The 22,593-nt window shown below is 47.5% G+C and overlaps 1 protein-coding gene across 2 annotated transcripts in view; it reads left to right on the top strand.

Moving 5' to 3' along the window:
* Nucleotides 1-13,004: 13,004 nt before the first annotated feature.
* Nucleotides 13,005-22,593, top strand: part of Arid1a (AT-rich interaction domain 1A) — a 104,352-nt gene continuing 94,763 nt past the window's right edge. For both annotated transcript variants that reach the window (XM_090335492.1, XM_090335491.1), the window contains exon 1: nt 13,005-14,532. In XM_090335492.1, coding sequence (XP_090191618.1) covers nt 13,384-14,532 — 1,149 coding nt within the window. In that variant the 5' untranslated portion in view covers nt 13,005-13,383. The remainder of the gene's footprint in view (nt 14,533-22,593) is intronic.

Here is a 22,593-nt window from a genome sequence, read left to right as displayed (position 1 = left end):
TTGAATTTGTTAAATTTGAGATTTGAAATATGATGTAAAAAATCAATGTTAATAAAATATTTTAATTAAAAAAAAAGAAAAGAAAATTCTTTCTCACACTGTTTAAGGCCTCTATTTATTTTGCCTTTAGAGGCATGTAGTGAAGTTCCCCTAATGCCTGGGCCTTGGGAGAAGCCTGTAGAGTGAGGCAATTTAGAAAATCTTGTTGCTCTTCAGTAGCATCCAATAGAAGAGAGATTCCTAATGCTGCAAAGGGAATAACATCACAGGTATACTGAATGGCCCAAGTAATGAATGGGGCGTCTTAACTGAGGTCAGCTGACCTGGGACCATGAACTACACCAACTGTACCCAGGTGTCTTGTTCTGTCTGGAATATTTTCATGGATTATTCTCCTCCTCTTCTCTTCTTTTCCTTCTTGGGACCTTATGTCACTTGGTTGGCTTGTTGGGCTTGTCCTCTACCATTTGAGCCATACCTTCCATCAGACTTTTTGCTGGTTATTTTTGGAGATAGAATCTCCTAGACTTTTGTGCCTATAGTGGCTTAAAGATTATGTCCTCCTACTTTCAACCTCCTGAGTAGCTAGGTGAGCAACAGGCACCTGTCTTATTTTCATTTTTAGTTTGACTTTTAGGCCAAATTCATCTCTGGGTTTTCCTGGACTCTGAAAGACGTAGCATATGTTGTCATAGGCAAGTTTCATTCCTGGCTTTCTACTTTTCTACTTAGGCTCACACTGCCACTCTGATACTTCTGGCTTTTTTTGTTTGTTAGAGATAAGAGTCCTATGAAGTTTTTCTGCCCAAACTATTTTTGTTGTTGTTTTCTTTTCTTTTTTCTGGTCTGTTGTGGGGCTTGAACTTAGGACCTGGGTGCTGGCCCTGAGCCTCATTGTGCTCAAGGCTAGAAGTCTACTATTACTTGAACCACAGTACCACTTTCAATTTTTGAGTGGTTAGTTGGAGATAAGAGTCTTAAGAGGACGCTTTTGCTCAGGCTGGCTTTGAACCATGATCTTCAGGTTTTAGCCTTCTAAGTTACTAAGATTGCAAGCATGAGCTACCAGCACCTGGCTTTTTTTTTTCTTCTTTTTGTATGTGTGGGGGTCATCGGGCTTGAACTCTGAGCCTGGGCACTGTCCCTGAACTCTTCTACTCAGGGCTGCCACCCTACCCCTGGGCTTGGGCATTGTCCCTGAGCTCTTTAGCTCAAGGTTAATGCACTACCACAGCACCACTTCCCCTTTACTAGAGATTAATTGGAGATAAGAGTCTCAGGTTCTTTAGTGCCTGGGCTGGCTTTGAACCAAGTCCCTCAGATCTCAGCCTCCTGAGTAGCTAGGATTACAGGCATGAGCCACCTCGCCTGGTGGGATCTATGTATTTTTCACAGCTTAAAGTATCTAGGATTTCTTGGGTAAACTGTTCTGCTTTGTGTTGTGCTGAGAGAGGACAGTCGCACGATGATGGAGTGAGGAAGTGCTGCCTGTGGCTCTGGGACTTCCCAGGCCACTGATTTTGAAATCCACCCAACACTGATCTAAATATCAAATTCTAGTCTTTTCAATAGCAAAGATCAAAAGGTTGGAAGATTACATTCTGTTTCTTCCTCCAGCACCAGGATTCTTTCAAAGGGATGCAATTAAATGGACTCCCAAGTCAGGCTTGCTTTTGCTTTTCTTGTCTGTCCAATTAAGGGCATGATTTGATTTGGTGCATCTTAGCCATTCATTCTGGTGGACAGTTGTTTCTCTTGTTACAAAGACCAAAGACCATTATAAACCCACAGTCAGCTAAATAGGTAGAACAAATGTCTCATAATTCTATGTATCTGCCTTAGGAGCAGTGGGTGTCAAGCCATGTAGGAATCCTAGGCATAAACACAACTCTGTGCAGGAGTCTGAGCTTAAATAACAGCCACTGTGGTGGGAATTGCATATGGTAGACATTTTTGTGCCACTTATTCCAAGTAGAACCCAATGTGAAAGTTTTAGTGGCCCAGGGACAAAAAAAAAAAAAAAAGAGAAACGAATGTGGCAGATTGACACATCATGGGGAAAAGTTATTTGTGTGTGTGTGCATGTGTTAGAAATGGAGAAATTACCTTAGTCCTCTTCTCCCGGAGGAGAAATGGAAAGTTTAGTATAAACAAGAGTATAAATGTAGCAAAACCATTAATACCACCCTTGATATTTATAGTATCAACCCCAAAGTACTCATCAAAGTCTCCTTAAGGTCTCAGAGCAAAAATTGCCATGTTTTCTCTTCTTCCTTGTTTTCTCTTCATGATGAGATTTTGTGAGTCTATTCCAAGTCTTGATCATTATAGTATGTAAGTGGATATTGCCATTTGGAAACTTTAGAATGGAAGTTGAGCCATTTGTCTCAGATTCTTTTTTTTTTTTTTTGTCAGTCCTGGGGCTTGAATTCAGGACCTGAGCACTGTCTTTGGGCTTTCTCAAAGCTAGGGCTCTTCCACTTGAGCCACAGCACCACTTCCCGCTTTTTCAGTGTATGTGGTACCAAGGAATGGAACCCTGGTCTTTGTGCTTGCTAGGCAAGCACTCTACCTCTAGACCAAACTCCCAGCTACTTCATAGAATTTTGGTGTGTAGACTGGGTGTTGATGGTTGACACCTGTAATCCTAGCTACTCAGGAGGCTGAGATTTGAGAATTGTAGTCCAAAGTCAGCCCCAGAAAGAAAGTCCCTGAGACTCTTATCTACAATTAACCACCAGAAAACCAGAAATGGCGCTCATGGGTGATAGCCTTGAGCTGAAGAGCTCAAGGATGGCGACCAGGCCGAGTTCAAGTCCCACAACTGACAAAGGAAAAAAAAATATTTTTTTTGGTCTACACTGTCCAGTCTTGTAAATTCCTTTCCATATCTTTGTTCTGCTTCTTAGATTTAGAAAATGGCAGTGCAGAATATTTTTGTATAACCTAATCCAGGCTAGTAATTGTGAAATGTGATGAACTGTGATGCTTTTTTTTTTTTTTTTTTTTGCCAGTCCTGGGCTTGAGCTCAGGGCCTGAGCAATGTTCTTGGACTTTCTCAAGGCTAGAGCTCTACCACTTGAGCCTCAGCACCACTTCCGGCTTTTTTCTACATATGTGGTACCAAGGAATCGAACCCGGGTCTTCATGCATGCTAGGCAAGCACTTTAACCACTAGGCCAAACTCCAGCCCTGTGATGCTTTTTTTTAAGTATAGTGTTATGCAGTGTGTGTGTGTGTGTGTGTGTGTGTGTGTGTGTGTGTGTGTGTGTTTGTATAAAAGTTGGGGGGGGGAGGGAAATGGAGACCATGACATGAGAAAGGGTATCAGTATTTGTGAAGTAATGTACCTTCTATCTGGTGAATATAATATAACCCTTCTATTAATTACAATAAAAAATATATGAAAAAAAGTATAAAAGTTGACTGGATACCAGTGCTGTGGCTCAAGAGATAGAGCTCTAGCCTTGAGAAAGCCCAAGGACAGTGTTCAGGCCCTGAGTTCAAGCCCCAGGACTGGCAAAAAAATGCAGGGGAGCCTGGTATGTGCAATGGTGAAGAACTTCCTAAATTAATTTGTCTTCAGTTAGCAGACTACTAAGGATATGAATCATAGTCAAAGGGACATCAGTGAATGGATGCGGCTCAGGATGGCTGTTCTCCTTCCTATTGCCTTTAGTCCTGCCACCATTGTACTACAGAGTTTTCCAGTGAATTTCACATGGGACTTCATAAATTTCTCCTGGCAAGAAATAGTAAAAATGAAAAAAAAAAGAAAAGTGCAATTTCTACAGTATTTACAAAATTCCAGAAGAGAGTTAAAGCAAAGAATAAGGTAGGTACTTCACAGTTTATAAATATGGCTTTGGTATGATTTTTTATCACTAGTAATAGACATACGATTAATTTCTAGTTGAAAGAATAACAGGATTGCAAGATCTTTGAGCCTCTAGAAGACAGATTTAGGTGGAAAACTGGGTCAGAGCCTATGTGTAAGTCAAGGATTGCTGAAGATGCACAGGTGTGTAAGGTAAAGTTGCTTCATCATGAAAGAGAAGTGTTCAGGGAGGAGACCACACACCCTTGATCTACAGTACTTGGTTATGGGTATAAAATGGTTTTCTTTTTTTCTGTGTGTGTGTGTGTGTGTGTAGTTACTGGGGCTTAACTCAAAGCATGAGTTGTTACTTAGCTTTTTCACTCAAGACTGATGCTCTATCATTTGAGCCATAACTTCAATCTGACAATTTGCTGATTAATTGGAGGTAAGTCTTTTATTGAAGCTCAGGCTTGTTTTGAACCACAATAGTCTGGTCTTAGCCTTCTGAGTAGCCACCAAAGCCCAGGTATAAAATGATTTCCATTTTATACAGTGACAAACTCTTCTAATGATGAATTAGTAAAATTCCTCAGTAGCCAATTAGGTCGCAATCTTCTTAACTCTAAGCTTCTTCCCAAGGCGTCTCTTCCTAGGGAGTATTTTCTTTAAGAAGGCCAGGTGGTACCTCAACTACTTCAGAATTCCATTTTCTAAACACATCAGATGGTGGCTCACATCTGTAATTCTACCTACTCAGGAGGCTGAAATCTGAGGATCGAGGTTCAAAGCCAGCCCAGGCACTAAAGACTATGAGACTCTTATCTCCAACTAACCACTAGAAAACCAGAAATGGTGCTGTGGCTCAAGGGGTAGGGTTGTAGCCTTGAGCTGAAGAGCTCAAGGACAGAACCCAGGCCCACAGTTCAGCTCCACGATCGACAAAATAATAATAATAATAATAATAATAATAATAATAATAATAAACACATAAAAATAAATAAACACATCTGTTAGAAAGTGTCCATAATTTTAGGTAGCTATGATTGCTTGAACTCTTGATCTTTGTTCTGTGGTCAAAGGCCCACTTAAAAAATGTGCAAATCTGTATTTGGGTTTGGGCAAAAAGTGTTCAATATTACATGGCATTGTATACTCTTGTTTAAGAGTTACTTGTGTGCAGGAGGCTGATATCTGAGAATCGAGGTTCAGAGCCAGCATGGGCAGACAAATCTGCTTGATACTATCTCTAATTAACCAGGAAAAAGCTGGAAATAGAGGTTGGAAGTGGAGGGGTAGCTCAGTAACAGAGCACCAGCCATTGAAATAAGCAAAAGTAGGAAGTCTTGAGTTCAAGCTACTGTACTGGCCAAAACAAAAACAAAAAGAAACTCAAAAACAAAAAAAGAATAAAAGTTTCAGTTGTGAATGATGGAGTATGTGTACATGTCAGTGATTCTTGCTTTTTTCTTTTTGTCAGTCATGGGGCTTGAACTCTGGGCCTGGGCACTGTCCCTGAGCTCTCCAGCTCAAGGGTAGTACTACCCTCTACCATTTGAGCCACAACGCCACTTCTGATTTTCTGGTGGTTAATTGGTGATAAGAGTCTCACTAACTTTCCTGCCCAGGCTGGCTTTGAACGGTGATTCTCAGATCTCAGCTCCAGAGTAGCTAGGATTACAGGTATGAGCCACCGGTGACCGTCTTGATTTTTTTTTTAAACGGGCTGTTGGTTAAGCTAGATGAATTATGTCAAGTTATTTCCTCCTTTGCCTCTTGTTCTATCCCTCCCACAGTAAGGCTAGAAGGGCAACAACATATTTCTATAGAGCCAACCTTTTGCTCTTATGCCCAAACCCCTCTAGTGGCTTCTGATTCCAGTTTCAATATTGTTAAATTTCAGGAAAGAAAATGATAATGTGGAAAAGTGCCAGAATGCTCTGTAATTTCCTGGCAGCTTTCCCTGGTGTCACTGCTTAGCTCTTTCTCTGGAGTGTAGTGCCATACTACCAACACTGCTTACTATAGCGATCAGGACTGACTATTCAGAAAATTGGGTCCACTTTATTTCTGAAAGAATCTGTTTTCTGCAGGGATAGATGGGTTTGAACCTTGGTCAGCTCTAATCAGAATGCTTTCCCTGAGGCCATTCCCTTCTTGTCTTAATGCTTGATAGTAGGTTGCTTTGGATATTTTTGCTTCTACCATAAAAGACTAGGTTGGTCACACTGAAGTGTTCTCTAGTATATATATATATATATATATATATATATATATATATTTATTAATTTTTTTTGCCTGTCCTGAGGCTTGAACTCTGGGCTTGAGCACTGTCCTTGGGCTTTCTCAAGGCTAGAGCTCTACCACTTGAGCCACAGCACCACTTCCAACCTTTTCTGTGTATGTGATACCGAGGAATTGAACCCAGGAAGGACTTCATGCATGCTAGGCAAGCACTCTACCACTAGGCCAAACTTTCAGCTTCTCTCTGGAATATTTATACATTTTTCTTCCTTATTTCTTTTTTTTTTTTTTTTGCCAGTCCTGGGCTTGAGCTCAGGGCCTGAGCACTGTCCTTGGACTTTCTCTCAAGGCTAGAGCTCTACCACTTGGGCCTCAGCACCACTTCTGGCTTTTTTATATATGTGGTACTGAGGAATCGAACCTGGGTCTTCATGCATGCTAGGCAAGCACTTTAACCACTAGGCCAAACTCCCGGCCCTTTCTTCCTTATTTCTTTCCTTCCCTCCCTCCCTCCTTCCCTTCCTGCCTTCTTTCTTCCCTTCCCTCTTCTTTTTTCCTTTACTCTTTCCTTCCCTCCCTTCCTTTTGAAGGTACTTGGGCTTGAACTCAGGGCCTAAGTACTGTCCCATAGCTTTATTCTGCTTACTTTTGAACAGCATTTCCACTTCCAGCCTTTTGGTGGTTAATTGGAAGTAAGAGTCTCTCAGATTTATCTACCTGGGCTGATTTCAAATGAGGGGATCCTCTAATCTTAGCCTCCTGAGTAACTTGGATTACAGTAATGAGCCATCAGTGACTTGGCTCACATTTGCTTTTGTAATCACTTGTCCTATCTCATAGTACTACATGCCTGTCTTCCTCTGATTTGTCTGTGACCTCAATGTGTTTTTGCTTCATTTTCCAACTCTTTCCTACAGGATTTGTGATGGAATAAAAGACTCCATTCCAGATCCATTCCAGAGTTGTCAGAGAACTTCTTCACTCTGACTTTTCCCTATCTCAGTAAAATGGCACTATAAAAAATGCTTTATAGGGGCCAGGAGTGTGGCTTAGCACACAGGAAGCCCTGGGTTTGATTCCTCAGTACTATATACACAGAAAAAGCCAGAAGTGGTGCTGTGGCTCAAGTGGTAGAGCACTAGCCTTGAGAAAGCTCAAGGACAGTGCCCAGGCCCTGAGTTCAAGCCCCAAGACTGGCGAAGAAAAAGAAAAAGCTTTATAGCAAGGTGCTAGTGACTCATGCCTATAATTCTAGCTATTCAGGATGCTGAGATCTGAGAATCACAGTTTAAAGCTAGTCTGGGCAGGAAAGTGTAATGCTTATTTCCAATTGAACAATTGAACGTAAGCAAACTGGAAGTAGCCTTGAGCAGAAAAGCTCAGGGACAGCTGCCCAACCCTGAGTTCAAGCTCCACATCCAACTAAGAAAAAGTTTTATATAAGCAAGGGTGAAAAGACCCATCTAGAATATTTTATTTCCCTTCTCTCTGCTCAAATTTCAAAACAAAACAAAATAAAAATGTCTTACACACATTTTTGGGTGTGTATGTGCCAGTTCTAGGCATTGAACTCAGAGCCTGGGCACTATCCTTTAGCTTTTTTGCTCAAGGCTCTATCACTTAAGTCACGTCTCTACTTCCAGATTTTTGGTGCTTAATTGAAGGTAAGTGTTTCATGGACCTTCCTTCCCAGGCTGGCTTTAAACTGTGATCCTCAGATCTCAGCCTCCTGAGTAGCTACGAATACTGGCATAAAATGCCAGCACCATGTTCTTCAATACATTGTATATGTGAACATTTCCTAGGTTAGCTTTTTTTCCATATATTTTTATTGTAATTAATAGAAGGGTTACAAGATATTTGCCAGATAGATGGTGCATTAATTCCCATACATTGATACCCTTTCACATGTCTTGGTCCCCATTTCCTCCCCTCCACCCCCACCCCTTCCTAGGTTAGCTTTAAAGAAAGATACAAAACAAAAGCAATCTACTCCAGAAGTCAAAAACAACAGACTTCTTCTATTCTGAGCATCCATCTCTTTTCTGTATTAAGATTGGTGACCTTACCTTTTCCTGGGTGATATTGTTAGTGCTTAGCCCTCCACATCTAAAAGCAGTTTAGTGTCATAAGTACCAAGTACAAAACTGATGTTTCTCTTTTGATGGTGATGAAGTGGTTATCAAGCTCTTTGCCAAGTAGGGTTTTCAAAAACTCTTTTTGTGTCCGTTCTTGAATATCAGTCTTCACTTAGAGAACACTGTTCCAAGGACTCACTCCTTACTCAGGTGGTATTTTGAGTATCAGGATTCCAAGCCAGCCTGGGCAGACAAGTCCATGAGACTTTTTTTTTTTTTTTTTTTTTTGCCAGTACTGGGGTTTGAACTCAGGGCTAGTCTGTGCTCAAGGGTAGTGCTCTACTACTTGAGCCATAGCACTACTTCTGGCTTTTTCTGTTCATGTGGTACTGAAGAGTCAAACCCAGGGCTTCATGCATGCAAAGCAGCACTCTACCACTAAGCCACATTCCTAGTCCTACATGAGACTCTTCTGGCAAAAAGCCAGAAGTGGAGATGTGTTTTAGATGGTAGAATGCCAGCTTTAAGCAAAAAAGGTGAAGAGAGGGGGCCGGGAGTTTGGCCTAGTGGTAGAGTGCTTGCCTAGCATGCACAAAGACCCGGGTTCAATTCCTCAGTACCCCACATACATAGCCCCAGGACTGGCAAAAAAAAAAAAAAAAGAAAGAAAGAAAAGAAAGAAAAGAAAAGAAAAAAGAACAAGATAAGCTAGTTGATTTATGACCAATTAGAAATGAACATTTCTCCAGATGGGGCTCGGGTGGATCATGCTTGTAATCCTAGCTACTCAGGAGGCTGATATCTGAGGATTGTGGTTTGAAGCCAAGTTGGGGCAGAAAAGTCCAGGAGACTTCAATTAACCAGCAAAAACCCGGAATTGGAGGTGTATTTCAACTGGTAGTGCTGAAGCCTTAAGGGACCGAGTCCCTGAATTCAAGGAAGAAAAAGGAAAGAAAAGAAAGAACATTTCTCAAAATGTGTCTGTTATGATTGTGAAATGTACATTTTTCCAAATTACGACTTCAGAGTGGAAAGGGAATCTAGAAGATGGGCTGTTGAGCGCCCACCCAGCTAGAGGCCTCTGGGTTCTCTGTGGAGTCCTCGCTCTGGACGGCATCCCTGGAAGACTGGCTGCCGTGCAGCGCCATTCGGGTTCAGTTCCACGGTTCCCGGTGAGGATCCAGTTCACATCTTAGCGCTCCCGCCTGGAAGCCGGGAACATAATGAATTGCCTTGACTCTCGCTTCAATCCACTTTCCTCGCTTAATATGCAGCCCAAAGTTTTGCGGCTCGCTGTCAGATGGCAGTGCTAGACTTGCACGCCGCTCCCGCAGCCTCGCCGGGGCCGTTTCTTCCCGCGGAGTTGAAAACTTTAAGAAACAGACAGCTCCAGACGGAAATCCACGCCAGGCTTTGAACTCCGCTTCTGGCTTCCGTCAACTGACACAGTTGCCCTTTTGCTCAAACTCGCAGCTCCGGTTCGCACGCACGCCGGAGCGCCCGGCTGGGCTCCGCCGCGCGGCCTCCGCGGGCGAGGCGAGGCGAGGCGAGGCGCGGGGGCCGCGGGGCGCGGGGGCCACGGCCCGCCGGGTGCGCCCCGGCCGCGACCCGAACCACGCGATTCCCCAAGTGGAGGCAGGGAAGGGGGCTCTCAGGGGAGGCCAAGTCCGATCTTTTGTTTGTAGAGTTTTGAATTTCAGACATTGAGGGAAGCACTCTGCGGGGGGGGGGGAAGGCGAGAGAGGAGGGAGGGAGGGAGGGAGGGAGGGAGGGAGGGAGAGATCGAAGAGAGAGGTAGGCTTGCCCTCCCCGCAAACGCTTCCTCCTCTGAGCAAGGCCTCCAGGCCCCACTTCCACATTTTGCAGTTGACTGTGTTGGGTTTTCCTAGGTTGGTGCCTTCGTTCTCGAGCCCAATCCACGCGCGCTGTGCAGCCGGAGTGAGCGAGAGCAAATCCTCTGCCATTTTCAGCCGCTTGGTTCTGGCAGCCCTGCCCCCCCCCTCCCCCCCCCCCCCCCGCCCGCCCGCCCGCCCCGGCTGCCACAGCCGCTGAAGTTCCTGCGCCCCGAAACTCCGTCCGATCCGTAGGGCCGCGGATCCAGCCCGCGTTTGCGGAATGCCGGGCCGCCGGGCCCAGCGATAAGAACTCCGGTGAGGGAGAACTAGCGAGACTTTAGTCCGGTTTCCATGTCAACGATTCAGTCCGTATTTGCCATCGGGCTGTCGGTGGCCCGGGCGCTTTCGCGAGGGGCGCGCGGTCCTGGTCCCAGTTCCCTAATCTGCGCCGGGATTCCTGAGCTGCCCGGGTGTGGGGTTAAAAGGCAGGGGCCGTGGGGGAGAAAAGTCCGCGGAGGGGAGCCCCGCGGCCCCGGTCCCGGCCCGCCGCTCGGGCCAGCCACGTGCCCGCGCGCCCCTCCCCCGGCCCGGCGGCCCGGGGCCTCTGAGAAAGTGCCTCCGCGCTCCAGCCCTCGCCCAGGGGCTTGGCTTTCTAAAGATGGGACTGGAAGGGACCCTGAAGGAGTTGAGACCTGGAGAGGAGGGGAAAAGTGAGGAACCGGCGAAGAGTTTTTTTTTTCTTTTGTGCACTTATTGCTTGATTAAAATGGTGACTGTTTTGAAAACAGTGTGCCCACGTGTAGAAACGAGGGTTTTTGGCGCTTCCCGTATCTCACCACCATGGAAGGAAAGGAATTAGGGCTTTCTTTGCAGACAAATCCATTGTAGCTTCCAGATTTTCATTGGGCTCCAGGTTTCCCATTACACCCCAGCTCTGAAGAAAATGGCAGGGTAATTGCATGTAAAAAATTCCTCATTTGTGTGCAGGACTCAGAACTGTTTGCCAGCTCCGAGGCAGTTGATTAAATAGCAAAGCTCCATTTATAAAGCAGCCTATAATTTGGTTTCTAGGACCTAATTCACCAGGAGAGTTGTTGCCCCAGAGGATAGAGCGAGAAAAGAGGGAACTGGCCCATACTAGTCCGTCCCAACTACTTCGTAAACTGATTTGCTTCTTGGCTGAGGGGATTGGGAAGGTTTTTTATTTATTTATTTATTTTTTTAATCTCACAACTCTAGGTTTTCAAGAAGATTTGCCTTTGTGAGTAGGATGTTCTCAGTTTTCTTGTGGGTACAAATGAATTCAGGCTTTTGGAATTATTTACAGTGACTGGTGAACTGGTCAGAACTCCAAGGACCTGCAGAATCTAGAAGTTCTAAGATCATGGTCTGAGGCCATGAAGTCTTCATTTTTAAAACCTGAGAGGGGCACTGGCACTGGTGTTTAGTGATGCTGGCCTGATGAAAATCTGGAATCCTGATTTCCCAAATTGGTTATGTTAGAACACTGAGAGTCAGCCTGAGGAGAAAAGGTCTCTGGCTGGTGGGGTTTGGAGTTGGGACAACTGTGGGGTATGTGTGTGTGTGTCTGAATGGAAGGGTAAACTTCAAAGAATCTTTACACTGAAGGATTGAAAACAAACCTGAGTAGCATCCCTTTTCTTACTGACCTGTTAGAGCCTTTTCTTTCTTTAAACAGAAAATGGCATCCCTCTTATGGAGTGGTTTGTTTGAACACTCAGGTTCTGGCCAGTCTCTGGAGCCTCTTTTGTGGACTGTTTTCATCTTACAAGGTGCTGTCCTTGGAGACTGGCGTTATTGGTCACTGTGGGCCAAGTTCCCTTAGGAAGGGCCTGGGTCCAGCAGAGAACTCGTCCCAAGTGCCCAAAGCAGATTCCATGGCCACCATTTTAAGTCAGTGGTGTGTGGGGACCAGTTTTGATTTCAGACCCGACACTCCAATCCCATTGTTGGATTTGTTCACAACTTTTTTTTTTAAAGTATAAGTAGTCAGGAGGCAGCTTTGGGTACTTCACTTGTTTTCATAGCCACTCGCCTCTGCCCTCTGACTTTTAAGTGACCAGGGCAGTCCGCTCCCGCCTTTCTGTAAAATGGGGCTAATCCGGACCTCATGCTCTCAGGGCCTTGTCAGGGTTGGCTAATGAGGGCAGGGCAGTGGGAAAAACGGATAGTCTGAACAATGACCGGTCCTAGACACCGGCGCGAAAGGCAGGGCTCGCTCAGCTGGGTGTTTGGAACAGGTCTGTGAAAGTCTTTGAAGAACAGTGCGGTACGGGTGGCTCGGCAGCAGCCGAGGGCCCAGACCCGGTGCCAGGGGTCAGGCTTGGGCCGGCGGCCGCGGCCTGGAGGTGAGGCCAGGTTTGCAGGCACGGGTAAAGTTCACGCTGCCCGCTCCCCTCGCCGGGGCGGCGGCGGCGGCGGCGGCGGCGGGGAGAGGCCAGGCCGGGCCGGCCGCAGGGGAGCGGGCGCAGGCTCCGGAGAGGCGCGGGTTCCGGGCCAGGTTTTCCCCGAAGCCATCGGCGGCGGCGCTGCCGAGCGAAAGAGGCAGGAGGCCTGCCGCCGCCGCCGCGGCTCGGTCTCTTCCCCTCCTCCTTTGTGAAGGGGAAAGCAGCGAGTCCATTCCACGGCCGGCGCCCGCTCCGCGCTCCACTCCGGGTTTTCCAGGCGGCCGCGACGGCGCTGGGTAAAATGGCAGTGCTGAGCCTCGTGTCGGAGTGAGGGGGACTCGGAGGAGAGCGGGGCGCTCTAGCCGCTCAGTCCGACCGCCCGCCCGCTCGCCCGCCCGCCCGTCCGCCCGCGGCCGCGCAGCAGCCTCGGCCCGCGCTGCGGCCGGGGAGGGGAGGCAGGGCGCCGGCCCGGCCCCGCGCGCTCCGACGCTGCCTCCCGGCGCCCCGGCTGCCGCCGCGCGCCCTCCAGCCCGCCCGTCCCGGGCCCCCCTCCCCCCGCTCCCTCCCTCCGCCCCCTCCCCCTCGCCTCCCTCCCTCCCTCCTCCTTTCTCCGGCAGCAGAAAGCGGAGAGTCACAGCGGGGCCAGGCCCTGGGGAGCGGAGCCTCCACCGCCCCCCTCATTCCCAGGCAAGGGCTTGGGGGGAATGAGCCGGGAGAGCCGGGTCCCGAGCCCACAGAGCCGGGAGCAGCTGAGCCGCCGGCGCCTCGGCCGCCGCCGCCGCCGCCTCCTCCTCCTCCGCCGCCGCCAGCCCGGAGCCTGAGCCGGCGGGGCGGGGGGGAGAGGAGCGAGCGAGCGAGCGCAGCGCAGCAGCGGAGCCCCGCGAGGCCCGCCCGGGCGGGTGGGGAGGGCAGCCCGGGGGGACTCGGCCCCGGGGTGGGGTGGGAGGGGGGAGAAGACGAAGACAGGGCCGGGTCTCTCCGCGGACGAGACAGCGGGGATCATGGCCGCGCAGGTCGCCCCCGCCGCCGCCAGCAGCCTGGGCAACCCGCCGCCGCCGCCCTCGGAGCTGAAGAAAGCCGAGCAGCAGCAGCGGGAGGAGGCGGGGGGCGAGGCGGCGGCGGCGGCCGAGCGCGGGGAGATGAAGGCAGCCGCCGGCCCGGAGAGCGAGGGCCCCGCCGTGGGGCCGCCGCAGCCGCTGGGAAAGGAGCTGCAGGACGCGGCCGAGAGCAATGGGGGTGGCGGCGGCGGAGGCGGCGGCGGAGCCGGCGGCGGCAGCGGGCCCGGCGCGGAGCCGGACCTCAAGAACTCGAACGGGAACGCGGGCCCTAGGCCCGCCCTGAACAATAACCTCCCGGAGCCGCCCGGCGGCGGCGGCGGCGGCGGCAGCAGCGACGGAGTGGGGGCGCCTCCTCACTCGGCCGCGGCCGCCTTGCCGCCCCCAGCCTACGGCTTCGGGCAGCCCTACGGCCGGAGCCCGTCTGCCGTCGCCGCCGCGGCGGCCGCCGTCTTCCACCAACAACATGGCGGACAACAAAGCCCTGGCCTGGCAGCGCTGCAGAGCGGCGGCGGCGGCGGCGGGGGCCTGGAGCCCTACGCGGGGCCCCAGCAGAACTCGCACGACCACGGCTTCCCCAACCACCAGTACAACTCCTACTACCCCAACCGCAGCGCCTACCCCCCGCCCCCCCAGGCCTACGCGCTGAGCTCCCCGAGAGGTGGCACTCCGGGCTCCGGCGCGGCGGCCGCCGGCTCCAAGCCGCCTCCCTCCTCCAGCGCCTCGGTCTCCTCGTCGTCGTCGTCCTTCGCTCAGCAGCGCTTCGGGGCCATGGGGGGAGGCGGCCCCGCAGCGGCCGGCGGGGGAACTCCCCAGCCCACCGCCACCCCCACCCTCAACCAACTGCTCACGTCGCCCAGCTCGGCCCGGGGCTACCAGGGCTACCCCGGGGGCGACTACGGCGGCGGGCCCCAGGACGGGGGCGCGGGCAAGGGCCCGGCGGACATGGCCTCGCAGTGCTGGGGGGCCGCGGCGGCGGCGGCCGCGGCGGCGGCGGCCGCCTCGGGAGGGGCCCAACAAAGGAGCCACCACGCGCCCATGAGCCCCGGGAGCAGCAGCGGCGGCGGGGGGCAGCCACTCGCCCGGACCCCTCAGGTACACAGCGGGGCCGGGAGGGGGGCCGGGGGGCCAGCGGGCCGGGGCTGGGTGGGTGGGTGGCGGCCGCGGGGCCCGGGCCACAAGCCGTGGGGTCCCCTCGGGCCCGGGCCCCCACGGCTGGGGAGCTGCCATTGTCTGGCTCTTCTCTCTTAAAATGGCTGCCTGCCTGCCTTCCTCTCCTTCCCTCGTTTCAGCCTTTGTGTGGGGCTTTTCCCGAGGTGTGTGCGCTGCTTCTCCCCCTCCCTGGGTCCCTTCGGAGTCCTGGGGTCTTCGGGGGGCGGTGCGAGGTAAAGTGGGTCCGGAAGGGCCCGGTCCATCAGGAGGGCGTTGGGGGTTCAGATTGGGGTGGTAGGCAGTGCTGGGAGGCCGGGAGGTGACCGAACGGTGCTCTGCTGGCTCGGCGTTTCTCTGTCCCGCTGGCCTTCTTCTAAGCTGTCCCCCCCCCCGGGTGCTCTCAAAGAGGGGCCCCCGAGGCTCGGGGGGACCTCGGGGGAGGGTAGGGGCCTGCTCGGGGGCAGCTAGAGGCCGGCTGCGGTTCACCCAGGGCCGCCCCGGGCCTCTCCCGTCTTAGTCTCTGCCGGTCCAGTGGCCTGGGCTCCTCTCTGGAAGTGCTGGTAAACAGCTGAGTGATTGGAGTAGTAAGTGCAGATTGCTTTGGTTTGGGATTTGAATTATGGAGGTAAAATCCTTCTGTCAAAGCCAGGAGACAGTTGGTCTTAGGTTGACATCCTATCTGTGATCTGATTGGCTCCCCATCTCCTGCTCTTGGCCATTTATAATTGCCTCTGATGTAATGGTACAACAATCCTGATGAGCTCATAAACTTTTACACTCTGCTTTTCTGCCAGTGATAACCCAAACCATTGCTGCCACTATCTGCCTTTTATTTTAGAGCTGAAATTGGCTGTGACCTTGAGGAGGGAGGTTTTAAGCAGCAATACTGTATCAGCAGGAGCAGAGCCCCAGACTGGCTGCCCTTGTTACATTGTGCCCGAAACAAAAGAGGAGGCAGTGGCATTTTGCTTGTACCTTGGATTTATTTTGCTTGTTACGTTTTATGCAGCCTGAAATAGATTCTGTGTTGTTGGAACAGTAGCTGAGTTTTTCTCTACAATGGGTTTGCTGTTTGTTTTGGTTTCGTGACTTTCCTGATGATATAAATGACTTCTTTGATGGCTCTGAAGATGCATTTGTCTTGAGTAATTTTGACACTGCTCACTTAGCAGAACTGAAATTATTCTACTGACTTTTAAAATTGAGTGGCAAATGTGAGATCTGTATAGGGGAAGAATGTATTTCTGTTAATATTTTTGTGCAGAATGGAGACCTTTTTGACAATTTCATATTAGGTTCAGATGTTCTCTTTTGGCCTCATTCTTTGTTTACATGTAGAATCTTGTTAACTCTTTTGTTAAGTGAACTTTGGGAGAGCAGCTCAATTTAAAATGAAGCTTGATGTCTTTTTTGATCTTCAGGGAGGAATTTTGGCTTATCTCTTAAAGGCTTGCTTTGGTGGAATTTATTATTTGTTCCTGGAATGCCAAAAAAAAAAAATCTAGTTTTGTTTTCTCACCAATCATTTTAAAGCCAGCAAATACAGATTGGCTGTTTTTTTCCCCCCTCTGTGTTTTATGTTTCTTTTCCTTTCTCTCCCCCGCCCCCAAGATAAAAAGATGACCTACAGTGATACTATATAGGCTTGCAACTTTTTTTTATCCCTATCTTCTTCATCAGTGCTTTAGTCGGAAATATTGATTGGTTATTCCATAGAATCATGGATCTTTTCAAAGTGGGGACAAAAAGCTCCTGTGGGCCACCACTCCCAGCAGTTGTGTCTCTACTGAGATTTTGTTCTCTTATAATTAATTAATTAGCTATATTCTTTCTCAATTCCAAAGTTACATTTCTACTGTACATTTCTATATTTCTACTGATCTGGGAATTTTGAGAATAACTGCTAGTGGGCATAAAGCTCTGTACCTTAGACACCACATCTAATCTGGATGAAAAATAGGGAAATGCTATTTACTTATTCATTTTTGCTGCCTAGAGGATGTTTTGTGTTAGAGAACCAGAGATCTCTGATCCATCTATAATGTATATATGTTTTGCCTCATCTCTTCTGTTTTGGCTAAAACATTTACCTTATCTGTGTGTGTGTGTGTGTGTGTGTGTGTCTGTCTGTCTGTCCACATAGTTGTTTGAAGAAGAGTGCTGTTCCTTAGCTTTTTTCACTCCAGAGTTACGTTCTGCCATTTGAGCCATAGCTCTACTTCTTGAATTATACTGTGATCTTCAGATCTCAGCCTCCTGAGTATCTTAAGATCATAAGGATATGCCACCAGCCTCTGGCAAAATTTACCTTTCTTAAAAACTGTTAGAGGAAATGATATGGGGATATGTCAGGGCCCAATTAAAAACAGAATATCTGAAGTCTATTGGTATGGGCATATTTGGATAAATGTTTTTTCTTCTTTATTTTTGTGCCAGTCTTGATGCTTTTGAACTCAGTGTTTGAGCGCTGCCTGAGTTTCTTTTGCTGAAGGCTGGCATTTTACCAGTTGAGCCACAGCTCCACTTCAGAGTTCTTTGGTAGTTTTAGTGGCTTTCCTGCTCAGTCTGGCTTCAAATGGTGATCTGGTGATCCTCAGATCTCAGCCTCCTGAATGAGAGTATAGGTATGAGACACCAATTCCTGGGTAGGAAAATGTTTTGTACATAGGTGCATAAACACACACACATACACACCTGTGGAAGAGACAATACTTTAAAGTTTTATGAATTTCTTCAGCTGTATGACATTAGTCTAGAATTGGTTCTGAGATCCTCTACCTACCTGTCAGATTATAATTACTTCTAAGTATTTTTAAGAAGTCTTTCTATTCTCTCTCTCTCTCTCTCTCTCTCTCTCTCTCTCTCTCTCTCTCTCCCCCCTCCCTCCCTCCCTCCCTCCCTCCCTCCCTCCCTCTTCCTCCCTCCCTCCCTCCCTCCCTCCCTCCCTCCCTTCTTCCTTCCTTCCTTCCTTCCTTCCTTCCTTCCTTCCTTCCTTCCTTCCTTCCTTCCTTCCTTCCTTCCTTCCTTCGCTAGTCCCAGGGCTTAAACTTTGGGCCTGAGCACTGTTCTCTACCACTTGTGCCACAGCACCACTTCTGGCTTTTTCCTATGTATGTGGTACTGAGGAATCAAACTCGTCTTTGTGTATGCTAGGCAAGCACTCTACCACTAGGCTAAACTCCCAGCCCTGATTCCTTTTTTTCTAATCCAGTCTTAGATGAATAGTTTTCAGACATATGTTTCAGACACATGGTTATCGCAGTTTGAGGGATCATTGGTCTTTATGAAATAAAGACTAAGCATGTTTTCATGGGAGCCAGGACGATCTGAGTAGACTTAAGTGCCTTGTGAACTGATTTTTCAGACTTTTGTAGGTTCCTTTCCTTGTGTAATAACCAAGTAACCATGACAAGTAGTGCATATTAGAACAGGGTGTGAATCCTGGTACTGATGAAGTCCTTTTGGGTTAGTCTGGTCACTTGAACTTCTTGTGATCCTTTCAGCAATTATACTTGGAAGAGGAACACTAGTTGATGATGGTAAAAGATGAAAATAGTTCAGAATTGAGTTGAGTTTGATTGTAGAAGCTTGGCTGTTAGTTTCTGCTGTGGAAATATCAAATGATGTTCTCAGTCCCTGGGAAACATACACAGGAATTCTGGATTTATTATGGGAATGCCTACTGGCACAGATTCTGAGCTGGCTGAAATACAGGACTCTTGGATCTCTCTCAAGTAGGAGGGACTAGAAAAACTTCACTGTAGTAACACTTTAATTTTGGGGGCTTCATATTTCTCCTGTTCATGAGAGAACTGAAGTGATAGGAGTTGGAATGGTGATGTGAGAAGAAAGAAAGCAGCCATATTAGTTTATTGTAAATTCATCTTTCAGGTCTTTTTTAGGTTCCTTCCTTTATATATGATACAACATAGCTATGACAAGCAGTACCTATTATATCAGGATGTCTTCGATTTATTATATTAAACATTCATATGTTAGATGGACTCGTGCACTACAAGAAGCCTTTCACAAAGTTAGTGTGATAGTTGTTGTTTAATGTGCCAGTTCTGGGGCCAGAATTTAGGGCCTGGGTACTGTCCCTGAGCTTTTTTGCACAGGCTGGTTTGTACTCTACCACTTGAGCCTTAACTCTACCTCCAGTTTTTTGTTGATTTATTAGAGAGAGGGGTCTCATGGAGGGCCCGGGAGTTTGGCCTAGTGGTAGAGTGCTTGCCTAGCATGCACGAAGACCTGGGTTCGATTCCTCGGTATCACATACATAGAAAAAAAACGGAAATAGTGCTGAGGCTCAAGTGTAGAGTTCTAGCCTTGAAAAAGCCCAAGGACAGTGCTCAGGCCCTGAGCTCAAGCAGCCCCCCCCCCCCCAAAAAAAAAAAAAAAAAGAAAAAAAGAGTCTCATAGTCTTTCCTACCCAGGCTGGATTTGAACTATAATCCTCAGATCTCAACCTTCTCAATAGGCAGTATAGGGATGAGCCTGGCTTTTGTAAACTTTTTAAAAACATGACAATAGGCTAACAAAGGATGAACTGGGCCCCTTCCTATTACTATTAATAGGCTTTATTGATTGGCTTCAAATCTCAAAATTCTATAAGAAATGGAAGCCTACAGATTATGGTTAAAATATGAGAATCAGAATAAATTGTCATTTGAATAGTTCTTTCCTGCCAATGACCTGTGATACATGGGGCTCTGAAACAGCCAGGATTCCCCTTGCTTTTATCTTTTGCCTTTTGTTTGTTCAGATTGGTCATTATTATTATTGATGCACACTAAGTTACGTGTTGCATAGTAGTGAAGAGTTAGACAGTCTCAGAAGGAGGAGGGTGGCAATTTAATTTGTTTGCAGTTCCAGAATAAGCTGCACAACAAGGGGCAAGTCATTTGCTTTCTCATTATTTTCTTAGGGAAAATGAAGCTGGTAGGTTGTAAGACCTTTTTATTCTCTGACATTATATATCTGTTCTCTACCCCTCCCCCCCTCTCTGCCCAAGTCTGAGGCTTGAACTCAGAGCCTAGGCACTGTCCCTGAGCTTCTTTTGCTCAAGGCTAGCTCTCACCCACTTGAGCCATAGCACCATTTCTGGCTTTTTCTATGTATGTGGTACTATGGAATTGAATCCAGGGCTGCCTGCATGCTAGGTAAGCACTAGGCAAACACTCTACCACTAAACTATATTCCCAATCCCCTTATATATCTGTTCTTGAAGAAGCTTCTTCATGTACTTCAGTTTGGATCTTGATCAAGACCCTGGCATAAAAACAAAACCAAAAAAACCCCTCAAGACCATTTATTTCCTTAAGGCATTATTCCTCAAATAGTTTCAGGAACAAGTGTTTAACAGTTGGGTGCTACAGCAGTCTGTGCACCTTTACAGAAAAAGCTCTTCCAGACTGTTGTCTCAAAATTGTTAATCTGTTTGTCATTAGTCATTCCACCTGGCTAATCATTTTATTTTATTTGTTGGTCATTGGGTTTGAACTCCAGGCCTGGGCTCTGTCTCTAGGTTCTTTTTGCTCAAGGTTGGTGCCCTAACCACTTTCAGCCCCAGTGCCACTTCCTGTTTTCTGGTGGCTAATTGGAGTTAAGAATCTCATGGACTTTTTCTGTCCAGGCTGGCTTTGAACCTTGATCCTCAGATCTCAGCCTCCTGATAGCTAGAATTATAGGCATGAGCCACCATGCCTGGCTTGTCTGGTGGTTTTAAAACACTGAGCTGTACTTGAAAAATTTAGTAGACTTAATAAATCAAGACTTGAAAAATAGTTGCTTCCAGATATCCCGGAGGCTTCTCACTTGGGAGTAGAATAGGGAGTAGATCGTTATAGAATTGAACATTAAAAACACTAGTGTGTTGGGGCCGGGAGTTTGGCCTAGTGGTGGAGTGCTTGCCTAGCATGCACGAAGACCCGGGTTCAATTCCTTGGTACCACATACATAGGAAAAAGCCAGAAGTGGTGCTAAGGCTCAAGTGGTAGAGCTCTAGCCTTGAGAAAGTCCAAGGATAGTGCTCAGGCCCTGAGCTCAAGCCCAGGACTGGCAAAAAACAAAAACAAAATGCAATAGTGTGTGGAGAGAGGTAACATTTAGCTCCTCAGACTCTATTTGAGCAGGTCTGGGTCTGGCTTGGGCAATTAGCTGTAATCTGAATGTGTGGACTTGTCCTCTAAATTTTGCTAAGAAAAGAGCAAAGTTCTTGAACCTTGAACAGAAAAAACTTAACTGCTCCAAGCTCATTCTATAGGCCTATTGTCTTTTCCCATACTTTTGTGTTAAGAAGCTATGTGGTGTGGTTTGCTTATGGTCTTAGAAATGATGTTCATTCTTTTCTCCAGCACACCTGAATTTCATTCTTTTCCATTCTGGCTTAGTAGTTTAGAAGTATAATTTAGACATATGGATGCTATGGTAGAGGGAACTTTGCTTCCATAAAACAGGGGAAAGATAGAAAGAAAGGTATTTGATAATTCTTTTCTTGACATAGCAGCTTCTTCCTCTCTGAAGGAACCAAATGTTTCAGAGCTTTGTGTAAATACTTGCTGAGCTGTCAATATGTACCCAGGAGGTTTTTGTAGCGAGATGTAAACGGCTCTATAGAATGTTTGACGGGAAGTTAATAAACAGAATTTGCAAGCAAAGATAATGCTAGTCACCTCAAGTAGTAGAATAAAATAACATCCCCCAAAATGACATAGGGATAGGGAGAAGGATAGTGCTGGAGGATAGGGACCTTAAGTCAAGGTGATCTAAAGGAGATTGGAAGTAGATGCTTCAGTAGAAGTAAATCTCTGTGGTTTTAGTTCTGTGCTAAGTTCAGGGTATGTGAATTTTATCTGTTGCAGTCATAGTGAAAATCAAGAGGAGTTTGGAAAGAAGTTAACCTAAAGTTTCAGAGTATAGTAAATGTGCTCCAAAAGCTTATTTTATGAGATTTCGTGTTTTAAAACTAGTTGTTAAGGAAAGATTTGATAGTTTGCTAAGATTTTTTTTTTTGGCAGGGGATGGGGGGTGGGGGAGGGTTGGATTTGCATTTTTGAAATACCAAAAAGAACCTTGCAAGTTGAGGATACATACAGGACCTCTCTGGTCCCTGGGTCAAAACTCAAATACTGGGGATTCACTAGTTTTTTTTTTTTTTTTTTTTTTTGCCAGTACAGGGGCTTGAACTCAGGACCTTAGACTCACTGTCCTTGGATTTTTCTCAAGGCTAGTGCTCTACCATTTAAGCCACAGTGCCACATCTGGCTTTTTCTGTGTATGCGGTACTGAGGAATTGAACCTGGGCCATTGTGCATTCTATGTAAGCACTAGGCGAAAAACTCGCATCCCCCACCACCATTTTTTTTTTTTTTTTTTTGATTGTGGGGCTTGAACTGTGGGCCCTGGGCTGTCCCTGAGCTCATCAGCTCAAGACTGTTGCTCCACCACTTGAGCCACAGCACCACTTCTGGCTTTTCCTGTTTATGTGGTACTGAGGAATTAAACTCAGGGCTTTGTACATGCTAGGCAGGCACCATACTAAGCCACATTCCTGGCCCCTAGAATTTTTTTTATTTTTTTGCTTGTTTGTGTGTGTACTGGGACTTGAATTTAGGGCTTCAAGGTCTCATCTAACTTTTTTTTTGGCCAGTCTTGGGGCATGAACTTAGGGCCTGAGCATGGTCCTTGGGCTTTCTCAAGGCTAGGGCTCTACCACTTGAGTCACAGTACCACTTCTGGCATTTTTTTCTATGGATGTGGTACCAAGGAATCGAACCCGGGTATTCGTGCTTGCTAGGCAAGCACTCTACCACTAGGTCAAACACCTGGCCCCATCATCTGACATTTTTACACAAAGCAAAATTTTATCTGCCATAGAGCTTGAACTCACGGCCTGGGTGCTGTCCTTGAGTTTTTTCTGTTCAAGGCTAATCTACTACCACTTTGAGCCATAGCACCATTTCTAGTTATCTAGTGGTTACTTGAAGATAAAAGTCTTACTGG

Source organism: Megascapheus bottae, chromosome 6 (assembly GCF_031878675.1).
Source record: "Megascapheus bottae isolate mThoBot1 chromosome 6, mThoBot2.hap1, whole genome shotgun sequence".
NCBI classification, from domain to species: domain Eukaryota; kingdom Metazoa; phylum Chordata; class Mammalia; order Rodentia; family Geomyidae; genus Megascapheus; species Megascapheus bottae.
This window is presented reverse-complemented; position numbering and strand designations above follow the sequence as displayed.